The 27581-nt window shown below is 45.5% G+C and overlaps 1 protein-coding gene across 2 annotated transcripts in view; it reads right to left on the bottom strand.

Moving 5' to 3' along the window:
* The window catches only part of TG (thyroglobulin), a 329528-nt gene that overhangs the window by 234075 nt on the left and 67872 nt on the right, over nucleotides 1-27581 (bottom strand). For both annotated transcript variants that reach the window (XM_068238045.1, XM_068238046.1), the window contains 3 exons: nucleotides 22807-22961; nucleotides 13300-13456; nucleotides 1927-2142 (listed from right to left, as the gene is read on the bottom strand). In XM_068238045.1, the coding sequence (XP_068094146.1) occupies nucleotides 1927-2142; nucleotides 13300-13456; nucleotides 22807-22961 (528 nt within the window). The remainder of the gene's footprint in view (nucleotides 1-1926; nucleotides 2143-13299; nucleotides 13457-22806; nucleotides 22962-27581) is intronic.

The following is a 27581-nucleotide window of genomic DNA, read 5'->3' as shown; positions in this document are numbered from 1 at the left end:
GAACACCAAGAGCCCAATATAGTGTAGTATGTACTGGTAATGTATAATTGGAAGAGTAATAATATTAATTTAATACTCACAAACCAGGGTTACCAAGTAGGCAACCACTGTCAAAGCAGGTGGGGAGATTGTCCTGACCCCACTCAGGATTAAAAAGTCGCTCTCTGTAGTAGAAGAAGGAAGGGTACAACCCTCCACCAAGGGTGGACTTGATGTAGATAATAGGATAACAGAGGCGCCAAAAGGATAAAAAAACACTAAAAGAACTTAAAAACCCATCTTGGTAATAGAGGAGGCAGTGGTGGACTCACCTCCTCCAAGCAGAACACACGACTGTGGATTTTCAGTCAAAACAATTTTATTGGATATTCCAAATAATTGTAAACAGCATCTGCCAGTATCAATAACAGTGAGCGCCTCTGTCCTGTGTGAAAGGGACTAAGGCCTCCTTTCCACGTAGCGCCGTGTGCTACGCAGCTGACTGCCACAATGCACAGCACTGTCTTGCACCGTGATTTTCCCTGGCGCGATTGCAATTCTATTCACAATGCATGAATAGAATTGCAACACAAACCTGCTGAAATGCACGCAACCCCATGCATGGAGATTCCACAGTGAATCCCGGCACATGGATGGAAATATCAGACGGTGCAGTCTATGCACTTTCTGATGTTCCTGCAGATCTCATTGCATTGCATTTCCTAAATGCAGCTTAAAGCAAACCTGAAACTAAAAAAAAACTTTTGATATAATGAATTGTATGTGTGGTACGGATAATGAATAGAACATTAGTAGCAAAAAAAAAAGTCTCATATTTCTATTTTCAGTTATATAGCTCTATTTATAACATTACATCATTCTGTCATATTTGCAGTTTACAAACCACATTCTGTGTTTTAAACTATAAAACAGAGCTAATGACCCTTTGAACTTTCCAGTAGTAAAACCTTATCAAAACCAGTCTCTCGCTGTTTCTGATATATAAGTGCTTTAGAAAACAGGACTGTATTCTACCCAAGTTGGGTGGAATAGCTCAGTGAAGCTCTTTTGCATAGATGACTTTTTTTTAAACTCTTCCTGTACTGGAAAACAACATGTAACTCTTTTCTTTGCTACTAATGTTCTACTCTATTTCTTAGCTGTACTACAAATACAATTCCTTATCTCATACAAGGGCATATCTGGGTAATATAGAGCCTATGGCAAACACCGAAATTGCGCCCCCTTCCCCCCTAAAAACAACAACCCTTATCGCCTGCATGTGTTAAACTTACCTATGTTTTTGTGGCTTGGCATATTGCTGAAGTTACCTTTTTGGAAAAATCTCTTCTTATTCCCTCTCTGTACTCTATTCTAACATGGCGCCCATGGCATGAGCCATGCCTGTACCCCTCTAGATACGCCTCTGATCTCATAAGTTTATTTTAGTTTCAGGTTTGCAGTTAGATGGAAACGAGTAGTGATGGGCAAACACTTACTGTTCGGCATAGCAAAGGTTCGGGTGACGTCATTCAGCGCGCCTGCCCCCTCCCGCCACCAGGGGGTGCCGGTCCTCCCGAGAGCCGGCCGGCCCCTCCACAAGCCCCCCCGCGCCCGCTGTATCATGGCGCGGGGGGGGGGCTTGTGGAGGGGCCGGTCGGCTCTCGGGAGGACCGGCACCCCCTGGTGGCGGGAGGGGGCAGGCGCGCTGAATGACGTCACCCGAACCTTCGCTATGCCGAACAGTAAGTGTTCGCCCATCACTAGAAACGAGGACTTACTCCACTCCTAATATCCAAATCGCCATCTCTTATAATGTGACCCCAGTGATCAGTTGGGGGGGGGGTCTGTATCGTTAGTGCAGTTGCCCTTACTTGCATGCTTTGGGACCTGCTGTACATAAGCGGCATTGGCATTATTTACACCCAGCACTGAGGTTGTACGTACCGCATCCTCCAGCATTTCCGTTCACCCCGACTCTGGAACTCGGCAGCTTCTGATAACCTTCCTCGCAGCCAAGTCTGACTTGTGTGGATGAGTCCGCGGGGAGGAAATCGGACTTGTCTGCAACAAACAGCTTGGAATCTAGATTCAGCGAGTAGCTGCCAGACCGGACAACAGATAACAGCCGTCCAACCAAGTCCTGAGTCGCCAGAGCATTCTCTGTGAGCAAAAACAAAAAGATCAAAACTATGGATGAAACTTATTCAGTATTGTACATCAGAGCTGCCCGGACTATAGACCGTACGCGGGCCCCGTGCAGTGCGTTCCTTTACAGATCACGCAACTCACGCTAGCCATTGCTACCCTTCCAAGGTGTACATTTAAAGTGGAGCTGAACTCTTGCACAGGACAGAAGGAAAACATAGAGAAACGCACCCTGTCTGTATTTAGAGAGTTTAGCCTGTCTAATTCCCCCTCCTCTGTGACTAATCTCCACAGTAACTTGATCTCTCCAGCTGTGTCACGGCAGAGCCGCTAATTTGTAAACACAGGATGTTAACCCTTTGTCAGCTTCCATGAAAGCATGAACTAGACACACTGTTTATGTATTGCAGGGTTTGTATCCGCTGTAACAAAGAAATGTTTTTCTTTAAATGTTATTATGCTGTTGTGGATCTTTTAGAGCAGAGCGGAAGTTCTGAGTTCAGGTCCGCTTTAAGGCCCTTTTTACACTAGCAGGTAATTCCTGCATTGCGTTACCCTATTTTGCCACAAGAGGCCGCAAAAGCCTATGAAGACTTTCACACTTATTGTGGCCCCTTGCAGTGCAGCTGACACAAAGGCAACAGCGCATTACCCCAAGCTCTGTGCATTAAAAGTGTACCAGGGCTGATAAAAAGAAAAAGATTTATACATACCTGGGGCTTCCTCCAGTCCCATCCGCTCGGATCGCTCCCACGCCGCCGTCCTCCGCTGCCCGCAGCTTCGGGAACCGGGTCCCGTCACTGACGTCAGTCGGAGCCAGTCTGATGTAAGAGAAGTGCACTCTTTGCATATCTCTACAGCAGCTGCTGGAGAGATACGCAAAGAGCCCACTTCTCCAGCGTAGACTGGCTGCGACTGACATCAGTGACGGGACCCGGTTCCCAAAGGCAGAGGCGGCGGCGTGGGAGCGATAGGAGCGGATGGGACTGGAGGAAGCCCCAGGTAAGTATAAATCTTTTTCTTTTTATCAGCTCTGGTACACTTTTAATGCACAGAGCTTGGGGTAATGGAAGTCTATGGGGGATGCACATAGCATAAAGAGTGGAACGCAGTCCTAAGCGGCATGCATGCGCGGACCGACGGGAATACCAGTGGCGTACTTCCTGTCCCGCAGAGAGTAGGTCACTGAGTGGGGTCGGCGCTATGCATATCGGCTGTGCACTCTGCGTCAGGGTCACGTTTGTCATTTTTCGAGATGCGGTGGTATGCGGCCAGAGCATTGCATCCTCACCACATTGCAAAAAATATATGTAAAACCGGCCTAAAAGGGGCATCCGATAACATGGGCGTGAGGGAATCCCGATAGCGAAATATTGGTAATTATACCAATATTCTACTATACCTCACTGTAACCCAATCTTCACACTTACCTTCCTTCATCTACATTTGAAGGTGGCCACACACGATACAATAAAATGATCAGATTTTACGGCAATTCGATAAATATGATTAAATCTCCCGAAAAAATTGTTCGGTAATCAGTAATCATATCTAAACATACAGGACTTCTCATGAGCCTCTTTCCTCGTCTGGAATTCCCTTCCACAATGCATTGGTCACTCTCCAACCTTTTAAAACCTTAAAGTGCACCTTTCTTAAATGTTGTTTAACGTTAGTCACAATGCACTGTGACATTTATGTGGTCACTTAACTGTTTTATGTGCCAATATCTGATTTGTGTACCCATGTTTGTCACTTACTTTGTACAGCCCTACATAAGAAGAAGTTAACTATAATGTAAGTTTACTTTAAAAAGAAGAAAAGAAAAGCTGTGATAAGTGAAAAGTCAGTCTTGCTAGTTTCGGAGCTGCACGGCATTCGGCGTGAACTCAGACATCTGCTACTGACTTCAAAATCTGTAATTTATTGTCGTCCTGAAAAGTCACAAAATGTAACGCGAGTCGACTTTGTATCATCAGGAAGGATGAAAAGCTGAAATATTTCTGTCTGTTTGGCTAAAGGATTTCCTTTCAATGCTGAATTAATAAGTTAGAGGATTGCAGCAGCAAATAAAGCTATTATAGGAAATGTGTTGCCATCAGCGGTTTAAACGGCCTCTGTAGAGAACTATGGCCCCGCCCCCTAGGGGCTCCTCTAAGGCAAGCAGCCCAACCTGCAATCAGGGGGTGGACAATAGGAAGGGTCAATGACATGCTTATCATTTCGAGCTGATGCAAGTTTCATGAAAATGCAGCTTATAACATTGCATCATTCTGTCACAGTTGCAGTTTTAAAACCACATGCTGTCTTTTAAGCTATGAAACAAAGCAGAAATAATGACCCTTTTAACTTTCCTGCAGGAAAACCCGTATCTCAAGTTGTCTCTCGCTGTTTCTTGGCTGTGTAAGTGCTTCAGAAAACAGGACTGGATTTGACCCAGTGGATAAGATAAATAGCTCAAAGAAGCTCTTTTGCATAATTAGCAACTGAAGTTTTTTAATGCTTCCTGTACTGGAAAACAATATGAGACTCTTTTCTTTGCTACTAATGTTGTATTTCTTAGCTGCACTACACATACAACTCATCTCATAAGTTTATTTTTGCTTCACGTTTGCTTTAAAAACGGACCAATTAGCTAATTTTCTTTTCTAATCTCATACACCGTGCCCTAAAGGTGCCCATACATGACTTGGTTTTTGGCATCAATATCCAGCATGATATAGAACCGGATGGGTGTATGGTTCTGATACAGTTCTGTGAAGAAGAAACAAAGTTTCGAAAGCTTTTAGAGACTCTGAAGTCTCTTTTTCTTTTACCCGATTTTGTCATATAATCCTCTTCAGCATGAATGCCCAAGTTGAATCGCCGCACCCCCGCGGCAGATGAGCGATTTATTGCAGAGAAATAGACCTGCAAACTTCCACGACTTTGCAGGTCGCAGATTGTGCTGCCCTGGAGAGGCAGAGCCTTGAGCAGTAGCTCTGCCTCTCCGCAATTAATCTCTGCAATTAATCTCCGCAATTAATCTCTGCCGATCTCCGCCTCATCTCCAACCCTTTCAGTAAAGGAAGACTGAGAGGGGCGGGGATGAGGCGGCGATCTGCAGAGATTGACTGCGGAGGAGGCAGAGCTACAGCTCAAAGCTCTGCCTCTTCAAGGAAGTAAAGTCCTGCGAGGTCAGGAACTTTGCAGGGCTATTTCTCACTAATAAATCACTCATCTGATGTGGCGATTTAATTTGGGCATTCATGCTGAAGACGATTTTATGACAAAATCAGGTAAAAAAAAGAGACTTCAGAGCCTCTTTAAAAATATGTACAGTTAGCCATTAGCATTGCTTAAACAACTTTTGTTGTTATGTCTTCTGATTTAGCCTGTAGGTGTCACAATTGCATTTTCTACGCTATGCTACTGCCAGTGGCGTAGCTAAGGAACTATGGGCCCCGATGCAAGTTTCACACTGCCCCTCCCCTCCCCCCAGCACTTTATACATTACAATTGATACGGCGCACCAAAACCTGCCAAGGACAACAACAATGTCAGAGGTGCGGATGAGGAACAGTTTGATTACTACTATTCAAAGCATCTACAAAATTGATCATTACCAGCAAAGGACCAATAAAGAGCTTATACTGCAATTTAGGGAGGGCACTACAGGGTCCCTCTAACCCAATGGCCCTGGTGCGGTCTGCAACCCCTATTGCTCCGCTACTGGCTACTGCATATATCAGGATGTCTTTTAGGCCTTGTGTTGTTCATCATGTCTTGTTCTGCCAACAGCTGCCTGCCTAACATTACTCGTCTGCCTGCCAATACTCAACGACTCTGTTCTTGTTCTGATATGACTCAGGTAAGGTTTGAAACTTTTGTCATTTAAGAAGACATCATTTTAAGTGCAGTTTGTCACTCGCACACTCCGCTGTTCTCCAGTGGTAGTTAATAAACCTATATATAGCTCTGCACATTGGCCTGATATACGCCTGCTAAGCCCCTCATACAGGGCACAGTTTCAGCTGGAAACAGAATGCAATATTTGTCTGATGATTGACAGGCTTATCGACAGAAGAGTTGGCCAGTCACTGGCAGATACAGATTTCATGTCTATGGCCAGCTTCAGATTATACTATGTTTATTCAGTCAGCCCTTTTCACATGTGAGTTATTTACTTCCCGTCGCCTCCCGATGGCCAAAAATGGCAGATTTATCCCTGGAAACGTTCTTCTCCGGGATTCCAGCAGATACAGATCAAATGATCTTCATCTTGTACAAATGTAAAATCGGTAAATGAAACAAAATGGGGCCCTTTCCTCAGGCTGCCACATCACAGGTTCAGCGCTAGTTTATCCCTATAAAAGTGTTTATAATAAAAGTCCAGCGCACATGAATGCAAATCACAGTCCAGTTAAAGTGCTGATACTTCAATCTTCTGATATTTCCACCACTAGAGATCACCAATTTAAAACACACTCACCAGACACAGTGCGACCACTGTTAGACTGGTCAATCAGCGCCCACCTCCAGGGTACCCCAGCACTTCAGGTCCTGGACTGCTTATGCATTCATCTCATATCAAAATTCACATGCCCAGAAGGTGTAACTCCAATACCTCAAACAAAAGCTTCTCATAGCATGATACCGTTTAAAATCTCTAAAACGTTATTAAAATATTCCACTCACATGTCACTTGTAGTATAGAGGGCACAGAGTTTTATTACGGGCTCTCCCCCGTTGCCAAGCTGGGCTGGGTATGGATTCCACGCTCAGGCCTTCCACGCCGCTGCTGCTCAGTTCCTGGTCCGTCCTACTCCCCGCTCGACTAGTTTCGTCACTCCCTCATGACTCATCAGGAGCATGGGGATTGGACGTCTTACCAGGATATTTAAATCATTGCTGTCCCCATTGGTAGCTATTCCTTATTTCCCATTGGCCAACTTTCACTATTCTCCGATTGGTCCCAGCCTCCTCACCCAGGAGATTGCTCCTCCCCATACGGACAGCGCTTGCCCAGCGTGTTCGTACGCCTCCTAATCTGCATCATACGCGGCTGTTACGTTCAGCGCATAAGCACACCTTCCAGATCGGCGTGTGGATACGCCTCCTGTCCCGCATCACATGCAGCTGTGACGTCCACCTCTCCCCTCCTCCCATCACTCAAGTACGCCTCCTAGGTCAGCGTGCAGATACGCCTCCCAGTCCGTATCCATTTACAGTACAACAGATGGGATGTTTTGCCACAGTTTTTACGATCGTAAGTAATTGTAAGATAATTATTGATTGTTTACATAATCGGGTCAATTAAGGCATTTTCTCTCTTCAGATACGATTGTAAAATCCAACTTTTGGATCAATTAAAGGGACTCCGACCAGTACTGCAAAGTACTTAAAGATGCATACCATTCTATAGCTTGTGCTCTCCTCCTTCATTCTACTCCAAATAGTTTTCGTTCGATTTCAATTTAAAAATCGCGCCCGCCATCTTGGCTATGTTATAACTGCTGGGTCACCCCTGTCCAGAGGAGTATTCCTCTCTGTTAGAGAAGTGCATCACAAAATGAAGCAGGAAGAGGAAGTGACGCGCATGGCCATTGAACAAGTGAATGAAGCAGGAAGAGGAAGTGACACGCATGGCCACTGAACAAGTGAATGAAGCAGGAAGAGGAAGTGACACGCATGGCCACTGAACAAGTGAATGAAGCAGGAAGAGGAAGTGACACGCATGGCCACTGAACAAGTGAATGAAGCAGGAAGAGGAAGTGACACGCATAGCCATTGAACAAGGGAATGCAGCAGGAAGAGGAAGTGACACGCATGGCCATTGAACAAGTGAAGGTAGCAGGAAGAGGAAGTTACATGCATGGCCATTGCAAGAGGCTCCTCTAGCGGGGTCATAGCACGACTTCGTATGAAGTCGTCTGGCCCCATGCATTTTATAGCGGCAATACCAGGGGGAGTTTGGATAAAACAAGTGGCTGGTAAGTGGGCTGACACACTCAATTGTTCATGGGTATGCTTAAAGGCATACCCATGAGAGGTGCTCAGAGTTCCTTTAAGTTTTCTGTTCCAATCATTCATAGAATATTTTCACACTGATATTTGCCACACACTGCAGTGTTTTCTGAACAATTTGATTATAGAAAGTGCATTGAAAGATTGCACCTGATGAAAGAATTGTACCGTTAATGGGCACCATTACACAGATCAGTCGTTTCAACTATTTCCAACGTCTGAAACAGGAGTCAACTGAAGACCACAAACTGACCTATTTCTCACTGGATAGGAGCAACAATTGGTCAAGTGGTGGAGCCCCACATCTACTGAGTGAGCCCTCCTGGTTGACCAACTTGCATTAAGGGGAAATGGACCAGCCCCTGTGTAATCTGCTCCGGAAGAATAAGGATTGTAGAAGCACAATTTGCAGGTGGGGAAGGTAATGGAATTATGGTGAAATCAAAAAGTTTCAAATAGGATTGGCACACACTGTAGCTACTTTGCAGTCAGTATAGGCACACAGTAAGGGCGTGTTGGCTTTGTGTTGCAACTGAATTGAGTTTGTGTCCCCTGGATGTGTGCACAAGCGCTAAACATAATCACCTGGAGGTTTGTTCTATTTATTGATTAGTGAACGGGAGGATTTATTAACCACTTAAGGACCGCAGTCTTTTCACCCCTTAAGGACCAGAGCCTTTTTTCCATTCAGACCACTGCAGCTTTAATGGTTTATTGCTCAGTCATACAAGCTACCATCTAAATGAATTTTACCTCCTTTTCTTGTCACTAATACAGCTTTCTTTTGGTGCTATTTGATTGCTGCTGCGATTTTTAGTTTGTATTATATTCATCAAAAAAGACATGAATTTTGTCAAAAAAATGATTTTTTTAACTTCCTGTGATAAAATTTGTCAAATAAAGTAAAATTTCTGTATACATTTTTGTCCACATTTATTGTGCTACATGTCTTTGATAAAAAAAAAAAAACATGCAGTTTATATTTATTGGTTTGGGTAAAAGTTATAGTGTTTACAAACTATGGTGCCAAAAGTGAATTTTCCCATTTTGAAGCATCAACTCTCATTTCTGAGCACCTGTCGGGTTTCATGAGGTGCTAGAATTCCAGGATAGTATAAATACCCCCCAAATTACCCCATTTTGGAAAGAAGACACCCAAGTATTCACTTAGAGGCATGGTGAGTGCATAGAAGATTTTATTTTTTGTCACAAGTTAGCGGAAAATGACACTTTGTGACAAAAATAAATAAATAAAAAACAGTTTCCATTTCTGCTAACTGGTGACAAAAAAAAATGAAATCTGCCACGGACTCACCATGCCTCTCTCTAAATACCTTGAAGTGTCTAGTTTCCAAAATGGGGTCATTTGTGGGGTGTGTTTACTGTCCTGGCATTTTGGGGGGTGCTAAATTGTAAGCACCCCTGTAAAGCCTAAAGGTGCTCATAGGACTTTGGGCCCCTTAGCGCACCTAGGCTGCAAAAAAAGTGTCACACATGTGGTATCACCTTACTCAGGAGAAACAGTATAATGTGTTTTGGGGTGTATTTTTACACATACCCATGATGGGTGGGAGAAATATCTCTGTAAATGAGATTTTTTTTGATTTTTTTACACACAATTGTCCATTTACAGATATATTTCTCCCACCCAGCATGGGTATGTGTAAAAATACACCCCAAAACACATTATACTACTTCTCCTGAGTACGGCAATACCACATGTGTGACACTTTTTTGCACCCTAACTGCGCTAAGGGGCCCAAAGTCCTATGAGTACCTTTAGGATTTCACAGGTCATTTTGAGATTTATTTTCTAGACTACTCCTCACGGTTTAGGGCCCCTAAAATGCCAGGACAATATAGGAACCCTACAAGTGACCCCATTTTAGAAAGAAGACACCCCAAGGTATTCCGTTAGTAGTACGGTGAGTTCATAGAAGATTTCATTTTTTGTCACAAGTTAGCGGAAATTGATTTTTATTGTTTTTTTCACAAAGTGTCATTTTCCACTTACTTGTGACAAAAAAAAAATCTTCTATGAATTCCCCATACACCTAATGGAATACCTTGGGGTGTCTTCTTTCTAAAATGGGGTCACTTGTGGGGTTCCTATACTGCCCTGGCATTTTAGGGGCCCTAAACCGTGAGGAGTAGTCTAGAAACCAAATGCCTCAAAATGACCTGTGAAATTCTACTCATAGGACGTTGGGCCTTTTAGCGCACCTAGGCTGCAAAAAAGTGTCACACATGTGGTATCACCGTACTCAGGAGAAGTAGTATAATGTGTTTTGGGGTGTATTTTTACACATACCCATGCTGGGTGGGAGAAATATCTCTGTAAATTACAATTTTTGATTTTTTTTACACACAATTGTCCATTTACAGAGATCTTTCTCCCACTCAGCATGGGTATGTGTAAAAATACACCCCAAAACACATTATACTACTTCTCCTGAGTACGGCGATATCCCATGTGTGACACTTTTTTGCAGCCTAGGTGCGCTAAGGGGCCCAACGTCCTATTCACAGGTCATTTTGAGGCATTTGGTTTCTAGACTACTCCTCACGGTTTAGGGCCCCTAAAATGCCAGGGCATTATAGGAACCCCACAAGTGACCCCATTTTAGAAAGAAGACACCCCAAGGTATTCCATTAGGTGTATGGGGAATTCATAGAAGATTTTATTTTTTGTCACAAGTTAGTGGAAAATGACACTTTGTGAAAAAAATCCAATAAAAATCAATTTCCGCTAACTATTGACAAAAAATAAAATCTTCTATGAACTCGTCATACACCTAACGGAATACCTTGGGGTGTTTACTTTCTAAAATGGGGTCACTTGTGGGGTTCCTATACTGCCCTGGCATTTTAGGGGCCCAAAACCGTGAGGAGTAGTCTGGAAACCAAATGTCTCAAAATGACTGTTCAGGGGTATAAGCATCTGCAAATTTTGATGACAGGTGGTCTATGAGGGGCCGAATTTTGTGGAACCGGTCATAAGCAGGGTGGCCTTTTAGATGACAGGTTGTATTGGCACTGAAGTGCAGGAAGCGCCGGATGTTCTCAAATCGTGACCTGGACATGGCAATTAAGTCGTACCAGCAGTGATCAGAAAAAAAATTTCTGTCACTGCGGTGGGGCGGGTGAGGGTTTGGCCGGGTGATCAGAAGCCCGCAGGGGGCATATTAGGGCCTGATCTGATGGGTAGCAGTGACAGGTGGTGACAGGGGGTGACGGGGTGATTGATAGGTGATCAGTAGGTGATTACAGAGGAGAATATATGCAAGCAATGCACTGGCAAGTTGATCAGAGGGGGGGTCTGGGGGGCTAATTGAGGGTGTGGGCGGGTGATTGGGTGCCCGCAAGGGGCAGATTAGTGTCTGATCTGATGGGTAGCAGTGACAGGTGGTGACGGGGTGATTGATGGGTGATCAGTGGATGATTAGAGGGGAGAACAGATGTAAACAATGCACTTTCGGAGGTGATCTGAGGGTGGGTCTGCACGCAATCTGAGGGTGTGGGTGGGTGATCAGGTGCCCACAAAGGGCAGGTTAGGGTCTGATCTGATGGGTGGCAGTGACAGGTGGTGACAGGGGGTGATTGATGGGTGATTGACAGGTGATCAGTGGGTGATTATAGGGGAGAATAGATGTATACAGTACACGGGGGGGAGGGTCTAAGGAGGATCAGAGGGTGGGGGGGGGGTTCAGGAGCCCCCAGGGGGCAGTTTAGGACCTAATCTAAAAAATAGCGTTAAGATAGTGACAGGGAGTGATTAATGGGTGATTAGGGGGGTGATTGGGTGAAAAAAGGTGTCTGAGGGGTGGGCAGGGGGGTTTGATGGGTGCAGTGGGCGATCAGGGGGCAGGATCAGTGTGCTTGGGTGCTTACTAGGAGGGCTGCAACCTGCCCTGGTGGTCCCTCGATCACTGGGACCACCAGGGCAGGAGGCAGCCTGTATAATACGCTTTGTATACATTACAAAGCGTATTATCCGCTTTACATGCGGCAGATCGGGGGTTAAAACCCGCCGGCGCTGCTAATTGGCCGGCGGGTTGATGTCGCGGGTGGGCACATCCAGCGTGCGATCCCCGGCCAGCTAGTCCGCAACGAGCCGCCGCCGATCGGCGTATTGCGGTCGTTGCGGGCTCCACTTTGCCGCCGCCGCCGCCCCTAGGTAGGGGCGGTCGGCAAGTGGTTAAAATCACAATCCAGTAATATATATATATATATATATATATATATATATATATATATATAGATAGATAGATAGATAGATAGATAGATAGATAGATAGATAGATAGATAGATAGATAGATAGATAGATAGATAGATAGATAGATAGATAGATAGATAGATAGATAGATATAGATATATCTATATATATATATATATCTATATATCTATATATATATCTATATATCTATAGATCTATCTATCTATCTATAGATCTATCTATCTATCTATAGATCTATCTATAGATCTATCTATAGATCTATCTATAGATCTATCTATAGATCTATCTATCTATCTATCTATCTATCTATCTATCTATCTATCTATCTATCTATCTATCTATCTATCTATCTATCTATAGATCTATCTATCTATCTATAGATCTATCTATCTATAGATCTATCTATCTATCTATAGATCTATCTATCTATCTATCTATCTATCTATCTATCGATCGATAGATAGATAGATATATATATATAGATCTATATATAGGTGGTTGGGAGGGGATCAAGTGATACATGGGGGAGAGATCGGGATAAAAAAGTGTTTTTTTTATACTAAAATCGCACAGCCTGTCACGGCTGCAGGCTGTGCGTCTCTCCCTGTGTCACACAAGATCCACACAGTGACAGGGAGAGGGAGGCGGAACGGCAACTATGTTGCCTTTCGGAAGGTGATCGCTGTGATTGGCTCACAGCGATCACACGGCAGGGAGCCAATCAGTGACGGCTCCTGCCGATACCCGGAAGCCTTAGCTGTCATAAGACAGCTAAGAGCTCTGGCTTCTGCACAGACGATCACGGCGGGGAGCGGCGGCGCCGGTGATAGAGATCTACGCCCTGCCAGCCAGGAGCCCATCAAAACAGGGCGTAGATCTCTATCACCTCGGTCCGCAAATGGTTAAGGAATAATAATGATAACACTCACCAATGTCATGTACAGTTGGCAGAGAGGATTCTGGGATTCCCTTAGCTTGTGCTGTCCAGGTCACATTCACTCCCATGCGGCTGGATGTCAGGCACTCCACACGGATGGTAGAACTGTCACATACAGCTACTGTTCCAGTGCTCCCATATGTCCTCACCTAAAGATAAGAGGGGAGGCAATGCCAGGATTTAATAACAGCCACTAATTTATCTGGGTGGTAATATTTATTTTAAACTGGAACCTAGTATAATTTTTAATTCCCAGGGCAGCTCAATAGCACATAAAAAATGCATGTGGCTTACTATTAGAAAAACTTAAATTTGACCATCTTTTTACATCTAAGGCCCGGTTCACATTAGCGGTGGCTATCCGGAATCGCCGTGCCGGAGCCGCACCGCATGCGGAACGGACGAAACGGACGCACGGCATAGCAATGTAAGGCCCCGTTCACACTTGCGGTTGTCTGCCAATCGGACCGGATGACCTGACCGGATCCGGACCGGATCCGGATCGGAACCGTACGGTTCTGATCCGGATCCGATCCGGATCCGGTCAGGTTGCATCAGGTGTTCATCAGGATGCGATCCGGATCCGTTTGGCAAAAGTTACGTAAAAAACAAAAAAAATGTTGGGGTCTGGGAGGTCAGCAGAAGGGGGACCTGTGGAATCAGGCCCTCCGCTGTTTAGCACTCACCTCCACCTCCAACATGCTGCCAACATCTCCAGCTCGTGCTGCTCCACTCCAAAATGCTTGCCCATGTGTCCCCGATCCAATATCGCCGCAACAATCCTCATAGGAAGTGGGGTAGAACATCCGGATTTTTAGCCAGTGTGTTGTGCGCTATCCGGTTCTCATTGATTTGTATTGGCCGGATGGTGCAGTCCGGCTCCGCCCCGGATACGGCTGCCGGAGGAGCCGGACCAAAAAATAGCGCATGTTGGAACGGACGCCGGAGTCCGGATCCGGTCCGGCTCCGGTCCGGACGAAACGGACGCATGTGAACGGTGGCATAGACTTACATTGCTATGCCGTGCGTCCGTTTCGTCCGTTCCGCATGCGGTGCGGCTCCGGCACGGCGATTCCGGATAGCCACCGCTAATGTGAACCGGGCCTTAGTCTATGCCACCGTTCACATGCGTCCGTTTCGTCCGGACCGGAGCCGGACCGGATCCGGACTCCGGCGTCCGTTCCAACATGCGCTATTTTTTGGTCCGGCTCCTCCGGCAGCCGTATCCGGGGCGGAGCCGGACTGCACCATCCGGCCAATACAAATCAATGAGAACCGGATAGCGCACAACACACTGGCTAAAAATCCGGATGTTCTACCCCACTTCCTATGAGGATTGTTGCGGCGATATTGGATCGGGGACACATGGGCAAGCATTTTGGAGTGGAGCAGCACGAGCTGGAGATGTTGGCAGCATGTTGGAGGTGGAGGTGAGTGCTAAACAGCGGAGGGCCTGATTCCACAGGTCCCCCTTCTGCTGACCTCCCAGACCCCAACATTTTTTTTGTTTTTTACGTAACTTTTGCCAAACGGATCCGGATCGCATCCTGATGAACACCTGATGCAACCTGACCGGATCCGGATCGGATCCGGATCAGAACCGTACGGTTCCGATCCGGATCCGGTCCGGATCCGGTCAGGTCATCCGGTCCGTTTGGCAGACAACCGCAAGTGTGAACGGGGCCTAAGGGTTACCGTAATGGCAGGCAGTATTCTTCTACTACTTCTATTTCCTCTGTCTCTCCAAGGAATTTACAAGCAGGAGAAAATGGAAGGCAGATATGGACTATTCTAATTAGACTTAATTGTTGAGAAGCTGAGATCTAATAAATCCACTAAGCAGTTTACTCTCTAGATATAAAGTAGGCAGACTTCCACAACCACAGGCTGCAGTATCCACACAGAGTTTGGACTTTGCCCTGCCCCCTCGTCATCCGTGTGGCTAGATGGTGCATGGTCAACGAGATGGTAGGAATGTAGAGCTGATGCAAATTTTATGTCAACTTTTTGCAAATTTACGTAGCTTGAAATGGGACCAATCAAACACGGTAGCTGATCATTTTTATTTGTTCATTTTCCAGCTGAATGTTATTGCATAAAATGAACATACCATTTGCATCCTCTCAAATTTTTTTTGCATCTCATTGATTCATAATGCATGCCTATCACATGCTAAAATTGACAGAGCCTGCTGTCAACTCTTTATTATTATTATTATTGATTTATAAAGCGCCAACATATTCCGTGGCGCTGTACAAAGTAAGAAACAAACATGGGGTACATAATACAGACAATGGTGTACACTAATATACAAGATACATAATTTGTGACAAAATACAAAAAAATGATACAGGATACAGAATACAAAATACAGAAGTGGTAATGACAGTGATAAAAGTAACATGATGAATAAAATGTATAATGATTTCCAAGACACAAAAGGGGAGAGAGCCCTGCCCTTGCGAGCTTACAATCTAAAGGGAATGGGAGGAAACAAGAGGAGGAGTAGTATACGATAAAATATATAAAGGCTTTGTGTTTTAGGATACCTAGTAGGAGTGCAATTTGGTCTTAGGACAAAGGGAAGTGGCCTAGGGTAGCGCATATGCTTGTCGGAACAAATGAGTTTTTAGAGAGCGTTTAAAAGTAGCAAAGGTTGGCGAATGACGGATGTGTTGTGGGAGGGGATTCCAGAGAAGGGGTGAAGGGCGTGCAAAATCTTGTAAGCGTGAATGTGGGGAGGGGGTTCTAGAGGAGGATAACATCGTGTGCAGATCTGAGATTGCGATTGGGTTTGTATCTGGGAATTAGTGAGGATATGTACCTGGGAGAGAGATTGTGGAGAGCTTTGTAGATTAGGGTTAGGAGTTTGAACTGGATCCTCTGGTTAATTGGCAGCCAGTGAAGAGCTTGACAGAGAGGGTCAGCAGAGGAAGATCGAGAAGAAAGATGAATGAGACGAGCAGCTGAGTTCAGTACCGACTGGTGCGGGGCCAGTTTGTTAGAAGGTAGTCCACAAAGTAGAACGTTGCAGTAGTCCAGACGAGAAATCATAAGAGCATGTATTAACATTTTGGTTGTGTCTTGAGTGAGAAAGGGACGGATGCGAGATATATTTTTGAGTTGGAGATGGCAGGAGCTGGTTATGGAGTTAAGATGAGGAATAAAAGAGAGAGAAGAGTCGAATATTACCCCCAAGCACCGTGCTTTGGGAACTGAAGTTATGGGAGTGTTATTAACATTTATAGTTACTTCAGGCTGAGAGGTGGCCAGAGACGGTGGAAAAATTATTAGTTTCGTTTTACTCATATTACGTTTTAGGAAGTGAGAGGACATGAAGGAGGATATAGCAGACAAGCAGTCAGGAACACGTTTGAGGAGGGAGTTAAGGTCTGGGTCCGAGAGGTACAGTTGCGTATCATCTGCATACAGGTGGTATTGAAACCCGAATGAGTTAATTAAGTCACCAAGACCGTGCATGTAGATGGAAAAGAGGAGGGGACCAAGGACAGAGCCTTGAGGAACCCCGACAGATAAAGCATGAGGAGAAGAGATCTGGTCTGAGTATGAGACTGTGAAGGACCTTCCAGAGAGGTAGGAAGATAACCATGTGAGAGCAAGACCCTTTATTCCTACATTTGAAAGTATTTGTAAGAGTAAGGTGTGGTCGACCGTATTGAATGCTGATGACAGGTCAAGAAGGATGAGTATGGAAAATTGACCTTTGGATTTTGGCTGTAAGAAGGTCATTGGCCACTTTGGTAAGGGCTGCTTCCGTGGAGCAGTTAGAGCGAAAGCCAGACTGGAACTGATCAAGTAGGGAGTTAGCAGATAAATAGTGGCGTAATTCTGCATGTATGTGGCGTTCAATTAGTTTGGATGCAAAAAGGAGAAGTGAGACTGGGCGGTAGTTGGCGAGTGTGGTAGGATCTAGAGATGGTTTTTTAAGTAGTGGTGTCACAACAGCCTTTTTGAGTGGCGATGGAAAGATGCCAGTGGAGAGGGACAGGTTAAATAGCGATGTTAGTGCAGGCAATAGAGATGAGGATAGCTGCGGAATGAAATGGGAGGGAATAGGATCCAAACAACAAGTGGTTAGATTAGCTTTGGATATTATAGAGGAGAGAGAATGTTCAGAGAGTGGAGAGAAGGCAGTTACAGAGCAGTCAATGAGAGGTGTGGAGGTGGGATTTGAGGGCTGCGTGGAGAATTCACTTCTGATTTTGTCAATTTTATCAGTGAAGTATGTTGCAAATTCTTCAGCTGATAAGCAAGATGAAGGAGGAGGGGGATGGAGAACGGAGTTGAAGGTGCTGAACAAGCGTTTTGGATTGTGTAAATAGGCGGATATTAGGGAGGAAAAATAGGCCTTTTTTGCCACAGAGAGTGCGTTTCTGAAGTTGTTCAAGGCTATTTTATATGCGATGAAGTCCTCATTTGTGTTACTTTTCCTCCAACGCCTTTCCGCTGCTCTAGAGCATCTTTTTAACGGTTTAGTGTCTTTGGTCATCCAGGGTTGGCGACTGACACGGTGAGGGCGGACATTGACGAGAGGGGCAAAGTCATCCATGACTTTTGTAATGGAGCTGTTGTAGTGTATAGCAGCCGAGTCTGGGTCAGTGAAGGATTGTGTGAGGAGAGGTGTCAGGGCATCAGAGACAGTTTGAATGTCTAGATTGCGATAGTTTCTTCGAGTATGTGAGCGTGCTTGTGCCAGGGTGGTAGGAAAAGAGGAGGAGAGAGAGAAGCTAAGTAGGTTATGGTCAGAGAGTGGTAGTGGATTATTAGTAAAGTCAGTGACAGAGCTGAGACGAGTGAATACAAGGTCAAGCGTATGGCCATCAGTGTGGGTTGAGGTAGAGGACCACTGAGACAAGCCATAGGAGGAAATGAGTGATAGAAGTTTGTTGGAGACAGCATGTGACCAGCATGTGCTTCAGGACATGTGACCAGATTTTTAAAGCACAACAAAAGTGAGAGGGATATGGAGCCTGACATATTTATTTCCTTTTATACAATGCAGAGTGCCTGGCTGTCCTGCTGATCATCTGCCTCTAATACTTTTAACCATAGACCCTGAACAAGCATGCACATAAGATGCTCTGACTTAAGTTTAACTGGACTAGCTGCATGGTTGTTTCAGGTGTGTGACTCAGAAACTACTGCAGCCAGGGCCGGATTTACCACAAGGCAATGTAGGCATGTGCCTACAGGCGCCTACTGATGGAAAGGCAGCCCACTCCCCTCTACAAGTGCCTCCATCCTTCCCTATGCAGATTCCCAAGCATAGTGTAGATGAGAGGTTACTCACCGGGGGCTCAGCATTCCACTAGCATGATCTCTCTTTAGTTGTGGGCATCTCTAACTACCTAATACTTGGGGCCAACTATAGCTACTTAATACTGAGGATAGCTCTGGCTACCGAGTACTAAGGTGCAACTGTAGCTACCTATGACAGGCAAGGGAAGTAAGGGAGAAGTGACAGCTGGGCCAGCCAGCACATATGCGGTGTGGTTCAGCTGGTGTTTGTAGGTTCATGGAGGGCGGAGTCTAGGGTGCCAGAAAATCTGTGCTGATAGGCTCCTGTGATGTAAATCCGGGCCTGACTGCAGCCAAAGAGATCAAAAGGACAGCCAGGCTACTGGTATTGTTTAAATTCATTGGGAATCAATTAAAATAAAAAAAAAAGCAAGATATTTACCTAAGGAGTAGCAGTAGGGTATTGTACCATGTTAGCCATTAAAAAATGCAAAAAGTGAACGATGGCAGCAGCAATTAGATACCTCCAAAAGACAGCTCTATTAGTGACGAGAAAAGGAGGTAAAATTCATTTGGGTGCTAAGTTGCATGGCCGAGCAATAAACTGTTAAAGCTGTGAAGTGCTGAATTGTAAAAAATCACCTGGTCACTAGGGGGGTATAAACCTGTGGTCCTCAAGAGGTTAATGGCATCTATTTATGTTTGCAAAAAAATCTATGTCTCCCCTTTTGATGTTGCATGTATATAGCTGTCTGGTCCAACATCTTGTGAGCAAACAGGATTGAAGCCTGACGAAGGCTATACAGCCAAAAGCTTGCTTACTCTTATTCTTTTAAGTTAGCCAATAAAGGGTATCATCCTGATTCAAAATGTCTTGCTTTTACCTAAGGAGAGGGAAGGCTCTGGGTCCTATAGAGCCTTTCCGCTCCTCTCTTGGTCCCCTCTGTTGAGCGCCGGCTGTCCCATTTGAACCCCCCGCTGTGGGGGACTTCGGAAGTCTTCAGGAGCAGATTCCTCCTGAAGACAGGCAGCTCCATACTGTGTTTCCGTGAGAGAGGGCGCTGGCGCGTGCGCAATGTGGAGCGGCCCGTCTCCAGAAGCACTCAGGCTCCCATAGACTTCCGAAGCCTCCTTTGGCAGCAGAGAAAGCAGTATTTGACCAAATTGGTCAAATACTTCTACCAGGAGCCAGCACTGGAGCGGGGACCGAGAGAGGGGTGGGAAAGCTATATAGGACCCAGAGCCTTCCCTCTCCTTAGGTAAGTATCTTGCTGTTTTTTGGGGTTGTTTTAAATCGATTCCCAATGACTTTAAAAGCAAATAAATATGGCGGCCTCTATATCTCTCTCATTTCAGGTGTACTTTAAAGGAGTGGTCCGAGGAAAATAAAATATCCATTTACCTGAGGGCTTCTTCCAGCCCCTGGCATCTGTCCTGTGCCCTCGCCGCAGCTCTGGTGGCTCCAGATCCCCTCCAGTGGCGATGCCGACCTCGCCAGGTCGGCTTCCGTATCGGCTACCTCTGCGCTCCAGCGTGCGGTTCACTGGTTGCGCTGACGTCATCTGGACTGTACAGTGCAATAGTTCTGCGCCTGCGCTGTACAGTCCAAATGACGTCAGCGCAACTCTGAGAGCCGCTCGCGCAGGCGCAGTAGGAATCCCGCGACGTAGGGGACCCAGGACCACCAGCGTGGAGCAAGCTGTGGCGAGGGCACAGAACGGCGGGCAGGGGCTGTAGGAAGCCCCAGGTAAGTGGATTTTTTTTATTTTTAATCTGCTCGGATGTGTCATAGGCTATGTTCAATAGAAATGATATTTGCTCCTGTACTGCCAATATTAAACTACAAGCTGGTTCACAATTTGTGAACGGTTTTTCATTTTCAAAACATTTTATGGAAAGGTATAGCAGTTTACAATATTATGCAAGAAACTGTAGAGTATCACGAAACCTTCCATTTACAATAGAGTATATATCCATCCAATGATTATACAGTGCGCTCTACTCACCCAACTTAGTACTGTGGAGAGCACAATAGACTACACCATCATATTAGAAAATAAATTAACATAAATCATGTAAAATAATCAATAAAAAAGAAAACCAAATTGGCCTAATTAAGGCAAAGCAACCAGTATAGAACAGAAAAGATCAACATGACCATTACTTTCTAGGGTAGCAGGAAAAAAGGGCGCCGGCTGAGGGTGGACGAAAAGGGCGCCGCCATAGACTCTAATGCAATTATCATTAATACGGCAAAAAAAAAAAAACAGAAAAAAGGGCGCCGCAATAAATATCCTTAACAACATTAGAACATTACAGTTTTTGAAGTATGTTATCCTTTTACAAGCTTGCAACATTATAGTTTTTATCATATTATTTTGTTTATATGTACAGATTTTACGTTATCAAAGATATTATTGTTTCTACTAGTGACCTTAGCCCGTTTAAAAACAGGCTAGGTCTGTCACTGCGCATGCACCCGCCGCACGCATGCACGCCTGCCCGTCCGCCCACCCATTGGCCCGTCATCCCACCCCTTGGCCCGTCATCCCACCTCTTGGCCAGTCATCCCTTGCCGCGCATCACTCCCCTTCATTGTCTCTGCGTCCCTCCCTGCACATGCGCAGTACAACAAAACACACACACAGGGACATGGGACGCAGAGACACTTGGGTTTTATTATAGAGGATGTGTAAAAGGGTGTTTCTACAGAGGGAGTGGTTAGGGTTAGGCAACACCAGGGGGAATGGTTAGGGTTAGGCAACACCCGGGCGGCGGTTAGTTTTAGGCAACACCAGGGGGGTGGTTAGGGTTAGGCACCACCAGGGGGAAAGGTCAGGGTTAGGCACCACCAGGGGAGTAGTTAGTTTTAGGCACCACCAGGGGGAAAGGTCAGGGTTAGGCACCACCGGGGGAGTGGTTCGTTTTAGGCACCACCAGGGGGAGTGGTTAGGGTTGGGTACCACCCGAGCGGCGGTTAGTTTTAGGCAACACCAGGGGGTGGTGGTTAGGGTTAGGCAACACCAGGGGGTGGTGGTTAGGGTTAGGCAACACCAGGGGGGTGGTTAGGGTTAGGCACCACCAGGTTAAGCTGTATTGTTGAATTATGTAACGATTTTTAACATTAATATCTTTTTGTTATTATTTCCTGTCTGTTTTGCAACGGTATTTATTGTTAACCAAGTTTGACGACGATGTTTATCGTTATCAGATTTCGTTATCCACTGGTGCCATATCGTTATGCAGCCGGGCCCTTTTTTCACGGTGCCCTTTTTTCATGCACGCCTTTTTAGGTTCTGAAATTATGACAATTTTTAATTACTCTATTCTTATCCACTTATCACCGTGTTGATAATAAATCAAAACAAATCCTCATCTCTGTTGTCCCATAATGCTAGGTACACACCATAAGATAGTTTGGCAGATGGATGGTTCGATAGATAATTTACAACATGTCCGATCTTATTTTCGATCGTTTTTCTGATCAATTTCTCATAGAAGTGAATGGAAAGTGATAAGAAAAGATTCGAAAATTGTTCGGAAAATCGATCGGAAAATCGAAATCGGCTGAAAAATCTCATCATGTGTATCTAGCATTATTCCCAATGAAGGTCAAAATAAATCATGAAGGTTGGCAAACATTCGTCCATATGCTTGATTGGTGTTGACAATCTGCATAACCTCTTTCAGGTAAGGGGTCTTAGGATTTCTCCAGTATCTGGAGAATGCTATTTTAGTAGCCAAAGTAAGATGAGCTACAAAATATCTGTGGTTTGGGGGAAGAGATTCTTTTCCCAAATTGAAGAGTGCAAACTGTTTTTCACAGACGCCGATTTGCAGCATTTTTGCACACGTTGTAAGCACACCGGATTTACAACATAGACCAGTAGGCACAGGTGTTCTGATGCCCTAAACTCCTCCCTGAACTAAGGCCACACCCCTTAGTAAAAATATTCTGAGCTCTAATCCCTTCCTTATGTCACAAACTGTCCTTAGAATCTTACACTCTAATCACTGTCTCATATCATCCTTACCAGTAACCTGAGACAATTAGGGTGTAAGTGCCTGAGGTTAGTGATATGAGGCAGGGATTACACTGTAAGGTCCTGAAGTTAGTGATCTGAGGAGGGAGCCGCATTTCCCACATAAGGTGTCCGTAGGCCTTATGGAAAATCCGGACTTGGTTGTGAGGGTTTTATACATCAATGTATTGTACATGCATGCAGAGAAGATCCAATACCTGAATATGGCAGAGTCCCCGGGCCTGCAGGTCATCCAGTATGAAGGTCCTGAAAGCTTCCAGCAGTCCGGAGTAATCGTCGGTGCACATTTTACCTGTGGGAAGCAGTAGCTGGAACCAGGCCTGAGTCTGCACCACATGGTAGGACTCCACCCCTAGAAAGGCATGAACCAACATTTGTTGTTACTTATTTATTGGTCTCAAAATGTTTAAAAAATATACAAGGACCATCAGGAAAGTAGAGCCATTTACTTTTACTTGACAATGTATTTTTTTCTGTAACATAACATGCTTCAGTCAGGTTAACCTCTCTCTCTCATGATTGCAGAATGCCAGTAACTTTTTGTACACCAGTATTAACATGACCAACCCCCACCTCTATCATATTTCTCCCACCTAGAAAATACCAGCTGTTTGCTTTTATCTGCCACACAGGTTATTCTTTCAGTGTAATATAACTTCCATCTGTCAGGTTAACCTCTCCTCTCCTTGTGCCGCTTGTTACATGACTGCAGAATGCCGGTGCACCAGTGCACATTTGCAGGGCCGGCCCACCCATGAGGCGGGGTGAGGCGGGTTCCTCAGGCGGCAGGAAGTGGAGGGGCGGCACCAGATGACGTGGCTGTGATAGCGGGGGGAGCCAGAGCCGCGGTGAGGGCAGCCCGACCTCTCCCTCCCTCTCCTCGGGCCGCCCTCCATGCTCCCCCCTCGGACTGCAGGCAGCAGAGTTAGCGCGCAGGGAAGCGCTGCTGTACACAGCTGTTACTCACCTCCCTGGATCCGATCGCCGCTCCCGCCCTGCTGGTCTCCTCTCTGCCTAGCCGGCTGATACACACGCGGCTGCTTCCTGTGTAAACAGGAAGCAGCGTGTGTATCAGCAGCGGCTACATTGCAGAGAGGAGACCAGCAGGGCGGGAGCGGCGATCGGATCCAGGGAGGTGAGTAACAGCTGTGTACAGCAGCGCTAACTCTGCTGCCTGCAGTCCGAGAGGGGAGCATGGAGAGCGGCCCGGGGAGAGGGAGGGAGAGGTCGGGCTGCCCTCCCCGCGGCTCCGGCTCCCCCCTCCGCCATTATGAGGAGGCACCTACCTACTTAACCTATACTGGGCAAGCTACCTATCTATCCTATACTGGGGGGCACCTACCTAATCTAACCTGTTTTGGGGGCAGCTACCTATCTATCCTATACTGGGGGGCACCTACCTAATCTAAGCTGTACTGGGGGCAGCTACCTATCTATCCTATACTGGGGGGCAGCTACCTAATCTAACCTATACTGGGGGCCAGCTACCTATCTATCCTATACTGGGGGGCAGCTACCTATCTAACCTATACTGGGGGGCAGCTACCTATCTAACCTATACTGGGGGGCAGCTACCTATCTAACCTATACTGGGGGGCACCTACCTAATCTAACCTGTACTGGGGGGCAGCTACCTATCTAACCTATACTGGGGGGCAGCTACCTATCTATAGAGATGAGCGTAATGGAGTAATTACGATTTCGCGAAATTTCGCGTGATTAGTGTAATTACGTTTATGGCCGTAAGTACATAATCGTAATGAAGAAGGATTTCGTGAAATTTCGCGTAACCGTAATTTTCGCGTAATTTTCGCATTGGAACTGTTATTATGAAATTAATGCGTATGGTCATGCTCCCGAAGCGGAAAAGTTGACGCATGTATCAATGTTAGGTAGCCGCCGACTTTAAGGGTTAATAGCAAAGCCCCCTTAAATGCTAAGAGCCTCAAATTTGGAGAATATATTAAGGAGATCAGGAGGAATAAGAGGAAAATTTTTTTTCTAAAAAAACCTTATAGTTTTTGAGAAAATCGATGTTAAAGTTTCAAAGGAAAAATGTAAACATTTAAAAACCCGCCGACTTTAACGGTTAATAGCAAAGCCTGCTTAAAGTTTAGGAACACCAAATTCCCAGGGTATATTAAGGGGATCAGTGTGAATAAGAGGGAAAAAAAATTATTCAAAAAGACCTTATAGTTTTTGAGAAAATCGATTTTTAAGTTTCAAGGGCGAAAATGTCTTTTAAATGCAGAAAATGTCAGTTTTTTTTGCACAGGTAACAATAGTGTATTATTTTCATAGATTCCCCCAAGTGGGAAGAGTTTTACTTACTTCGTTCTGAGTGTGGAAAATATAAAAAAAAAACGACGTGGGGTCCCCCCTCCCAGACCTCTTTAACCCCTTGTCCCCCATGCAGGCTGGGATAGCCAGAATGCGGAGCACCGGCCGCGTGGGGCTCCGCACCCTGACTATACCAGCCCGCATGGTCCATGGATTGGGGGGTCTCGGAAGGGGAGGGGCAGCCAAGCTTTCCCCTCCCCCTCCGAGCCCTTGTCCAATCCAAGGACAAGGGGCTCTTCTCCACCTCCGATGGGCGGTGGAGGTGGAGGCCGCGATTTCCTGGGGGGGAGGTTCATGGTGGAATCTGGGAGTCCCCTTTAAAAAGGGGTCCCCCAGATGCCCACCCCCCCTCCCAGGAGAAATGAGTATAGAGGTACTTGTACCCCTTACCCATTTCCTTTAAGAGTTAAAAGTAAATAAACACACAAACACTTAGAAAAAGTATTTTAATTGAACAAAAAACAACCACGAAAAAAGTCCTTTAATATTCTTAATTAACCATTAATACTTACCTGTCCCTTTAAATAAATGATCCCTCGAAATAGCCTCGGAAAAGTTCTATCAGTTACAATGTAACAAAGTTATTACAATGTAATAACTTTGTTACATTGTAACTACGCCGCACCCGACGTCACTCGCCGCTCAGCCGCCGCAGCAATTACGCGTCCGTGCAGGACGCTAAGTCCCCGCAGCTCCCGCTGTCCACCCCGCCCACATCTGTCACCCACATGTGGGTGACATGTGGGTGACATGTGGGAGAGGCGGGGAGGGCAGCGGAGCCGGCGGGGACTTAGCGTCCTGCACGGACCCGACAGAGCTCTGAGCTATATAGCTCAGAGCTCTGAGAAGCATCTTTGTATTTTGGCTCCAAGGAGCCCCATTGGTCCTTAGCAGACCAATGGGGTTCCTTCAAATCAGAAGGAACCCCATTGGTCTGCTAAGGACCAATGGGGCTCCTTGGAGCCAAAATACAAAGATGCTTCTCAGAGCTCTGAGCTATATAGCTCAGAGCTCTGTCGGGTCCTGCAGCACAGAGGCGGCGGCGGCGGTGAGTGACGTCGGGTGCGGCGTAGTTACAATGTAACAAAGTTGTTACATTGTAATAACTTTGTTACATTGTAACTGATAGAACATTTCCGAGGATATTGCGTGGGATCATTTATTTAAAGGGACAGGTAAGTATTAATGGTTAATTAAGAATATTAAAGGACTTTTTTCGTGGTTATGTTTTTTGTTCAATTAAAATACTTTTTCTAAGTGTTTGTGTGTTTATTTACTTTTAACTCTTAAAGGAAATGGGTAAGGGGTACAAGTACCTCTATACTCATTTCTCCTGGGAGGGGGGGTGGGCATCTGGGGGACCCCTTTTTAAAGGGGACTCCCAGATTCCACCATGAACCTCCCCCCCAGGAAATCGCGGCCTCCACCTCCACCGCCCATCGGAGGTGGAGAAGAGCCCCTTGTCCTTGGATTGGACAAGGGCTCGGAGGGGGAGGGGAAAGCTTGGCTGCCCCTCCCCTTCCGAGACCCCCCAATCCATGGACCATGCGGGCTGGTATAGTCAGGGTGCGGAGCCCCACGCGGCCGGTGCTCCGCATTCTGGCTATCCCAGCCTGCATGGGGGACAAGGGGTTAAAGAGGTCTGGGAGGGGGGACCCCACGTCGTTTTTTTTTTATATTTTCCACACTCAGAACGAAGTAAGTAAAACTCTTCCCACTTGGGGGAATCTATGAAAATAATACACTATTGTTACCTGTGCAAAAAAAACTGACATTTTCTGCATTTAAAAGAAATTTTCGCCCTTGAAACTTAAAAATCGATTTTCTCAAAAACTATAAGGTCTTTTTGAAAAAAAATTTTTTACTCTTATTACCACTGATCCCCTTAATATACCCTGGGAATTTGGTGTTCCTAAACTTTAAGCAGGCTTTGCTATTAACCGTTAAAGTCGGCGGGTTTTTAAATGTTTACATTTTTCCTTTGAAACTTTAACATCGATTTTCTCAAAAACTATAAGGTCTTTTTGAAAAAAAAATTTTCCTCTTATTCCTCCTGATCTCCTTAATATATTCTCCAAATTTGAGGCTCTTAGCATTTAAGGGGGCTTTGCTATTAACCCTTAAAGTCGGCGGCTTTTTTATATTATACGGAGCGTTACGGTTTAACGCGAAATTACGGTAGCGTTTAATGCGAAATTACGGCATGAACGAAACGCGAAATTACGCGTTGAAAATTACGCTTACGGTATTTTCAATTACGATTTTAATGGCAATTACGCTACTGTAATTTCGCATCGTAATCGCAAATTTCGCATGCGTAATTTTAGTAATGCGAAATTTCGAAAATTTCAGCTCATCTCTACCTATCTAACCTATACTGGGGGGCAGCTACCTATCTAACCTATACTGGGGGGAAGCTACCTATCTAACCTATGCTGGAGGGCAGCTACCTGTCTAACCTATGCTGGGGGCAGCTACCTATCTAATCTATACTGGGGGCACCTACCTAATCTAACCTGTACTGGGGGCACCTACCTAATCTAACATATACTGAAGGGCAGCGACCTAATCTAACCTATACTGGGGGGAAGCTACCTATCTAACCTATACTGGGGGCACTTATCTAACCTGT

The sequence above is a fragment of the Hyperolius riggenbachi genome, chromosome 5, assembly GCF_040937935.1.
Source record: "Hyperolius riggenbachi isolate aHypRig1 chromosome 5, aHypRig1.pri, whole genome shotgun sequence".
Lineage (NCBI taxonomy): Eukaryota > Metazoa > Chordata > Amphibia > Anura > Hyperoliidae > Hyperolius > Hyperolius riggenbachi.
This window is presented reverse-complemented; position numbering and strand designations above follow the sequence as displayed.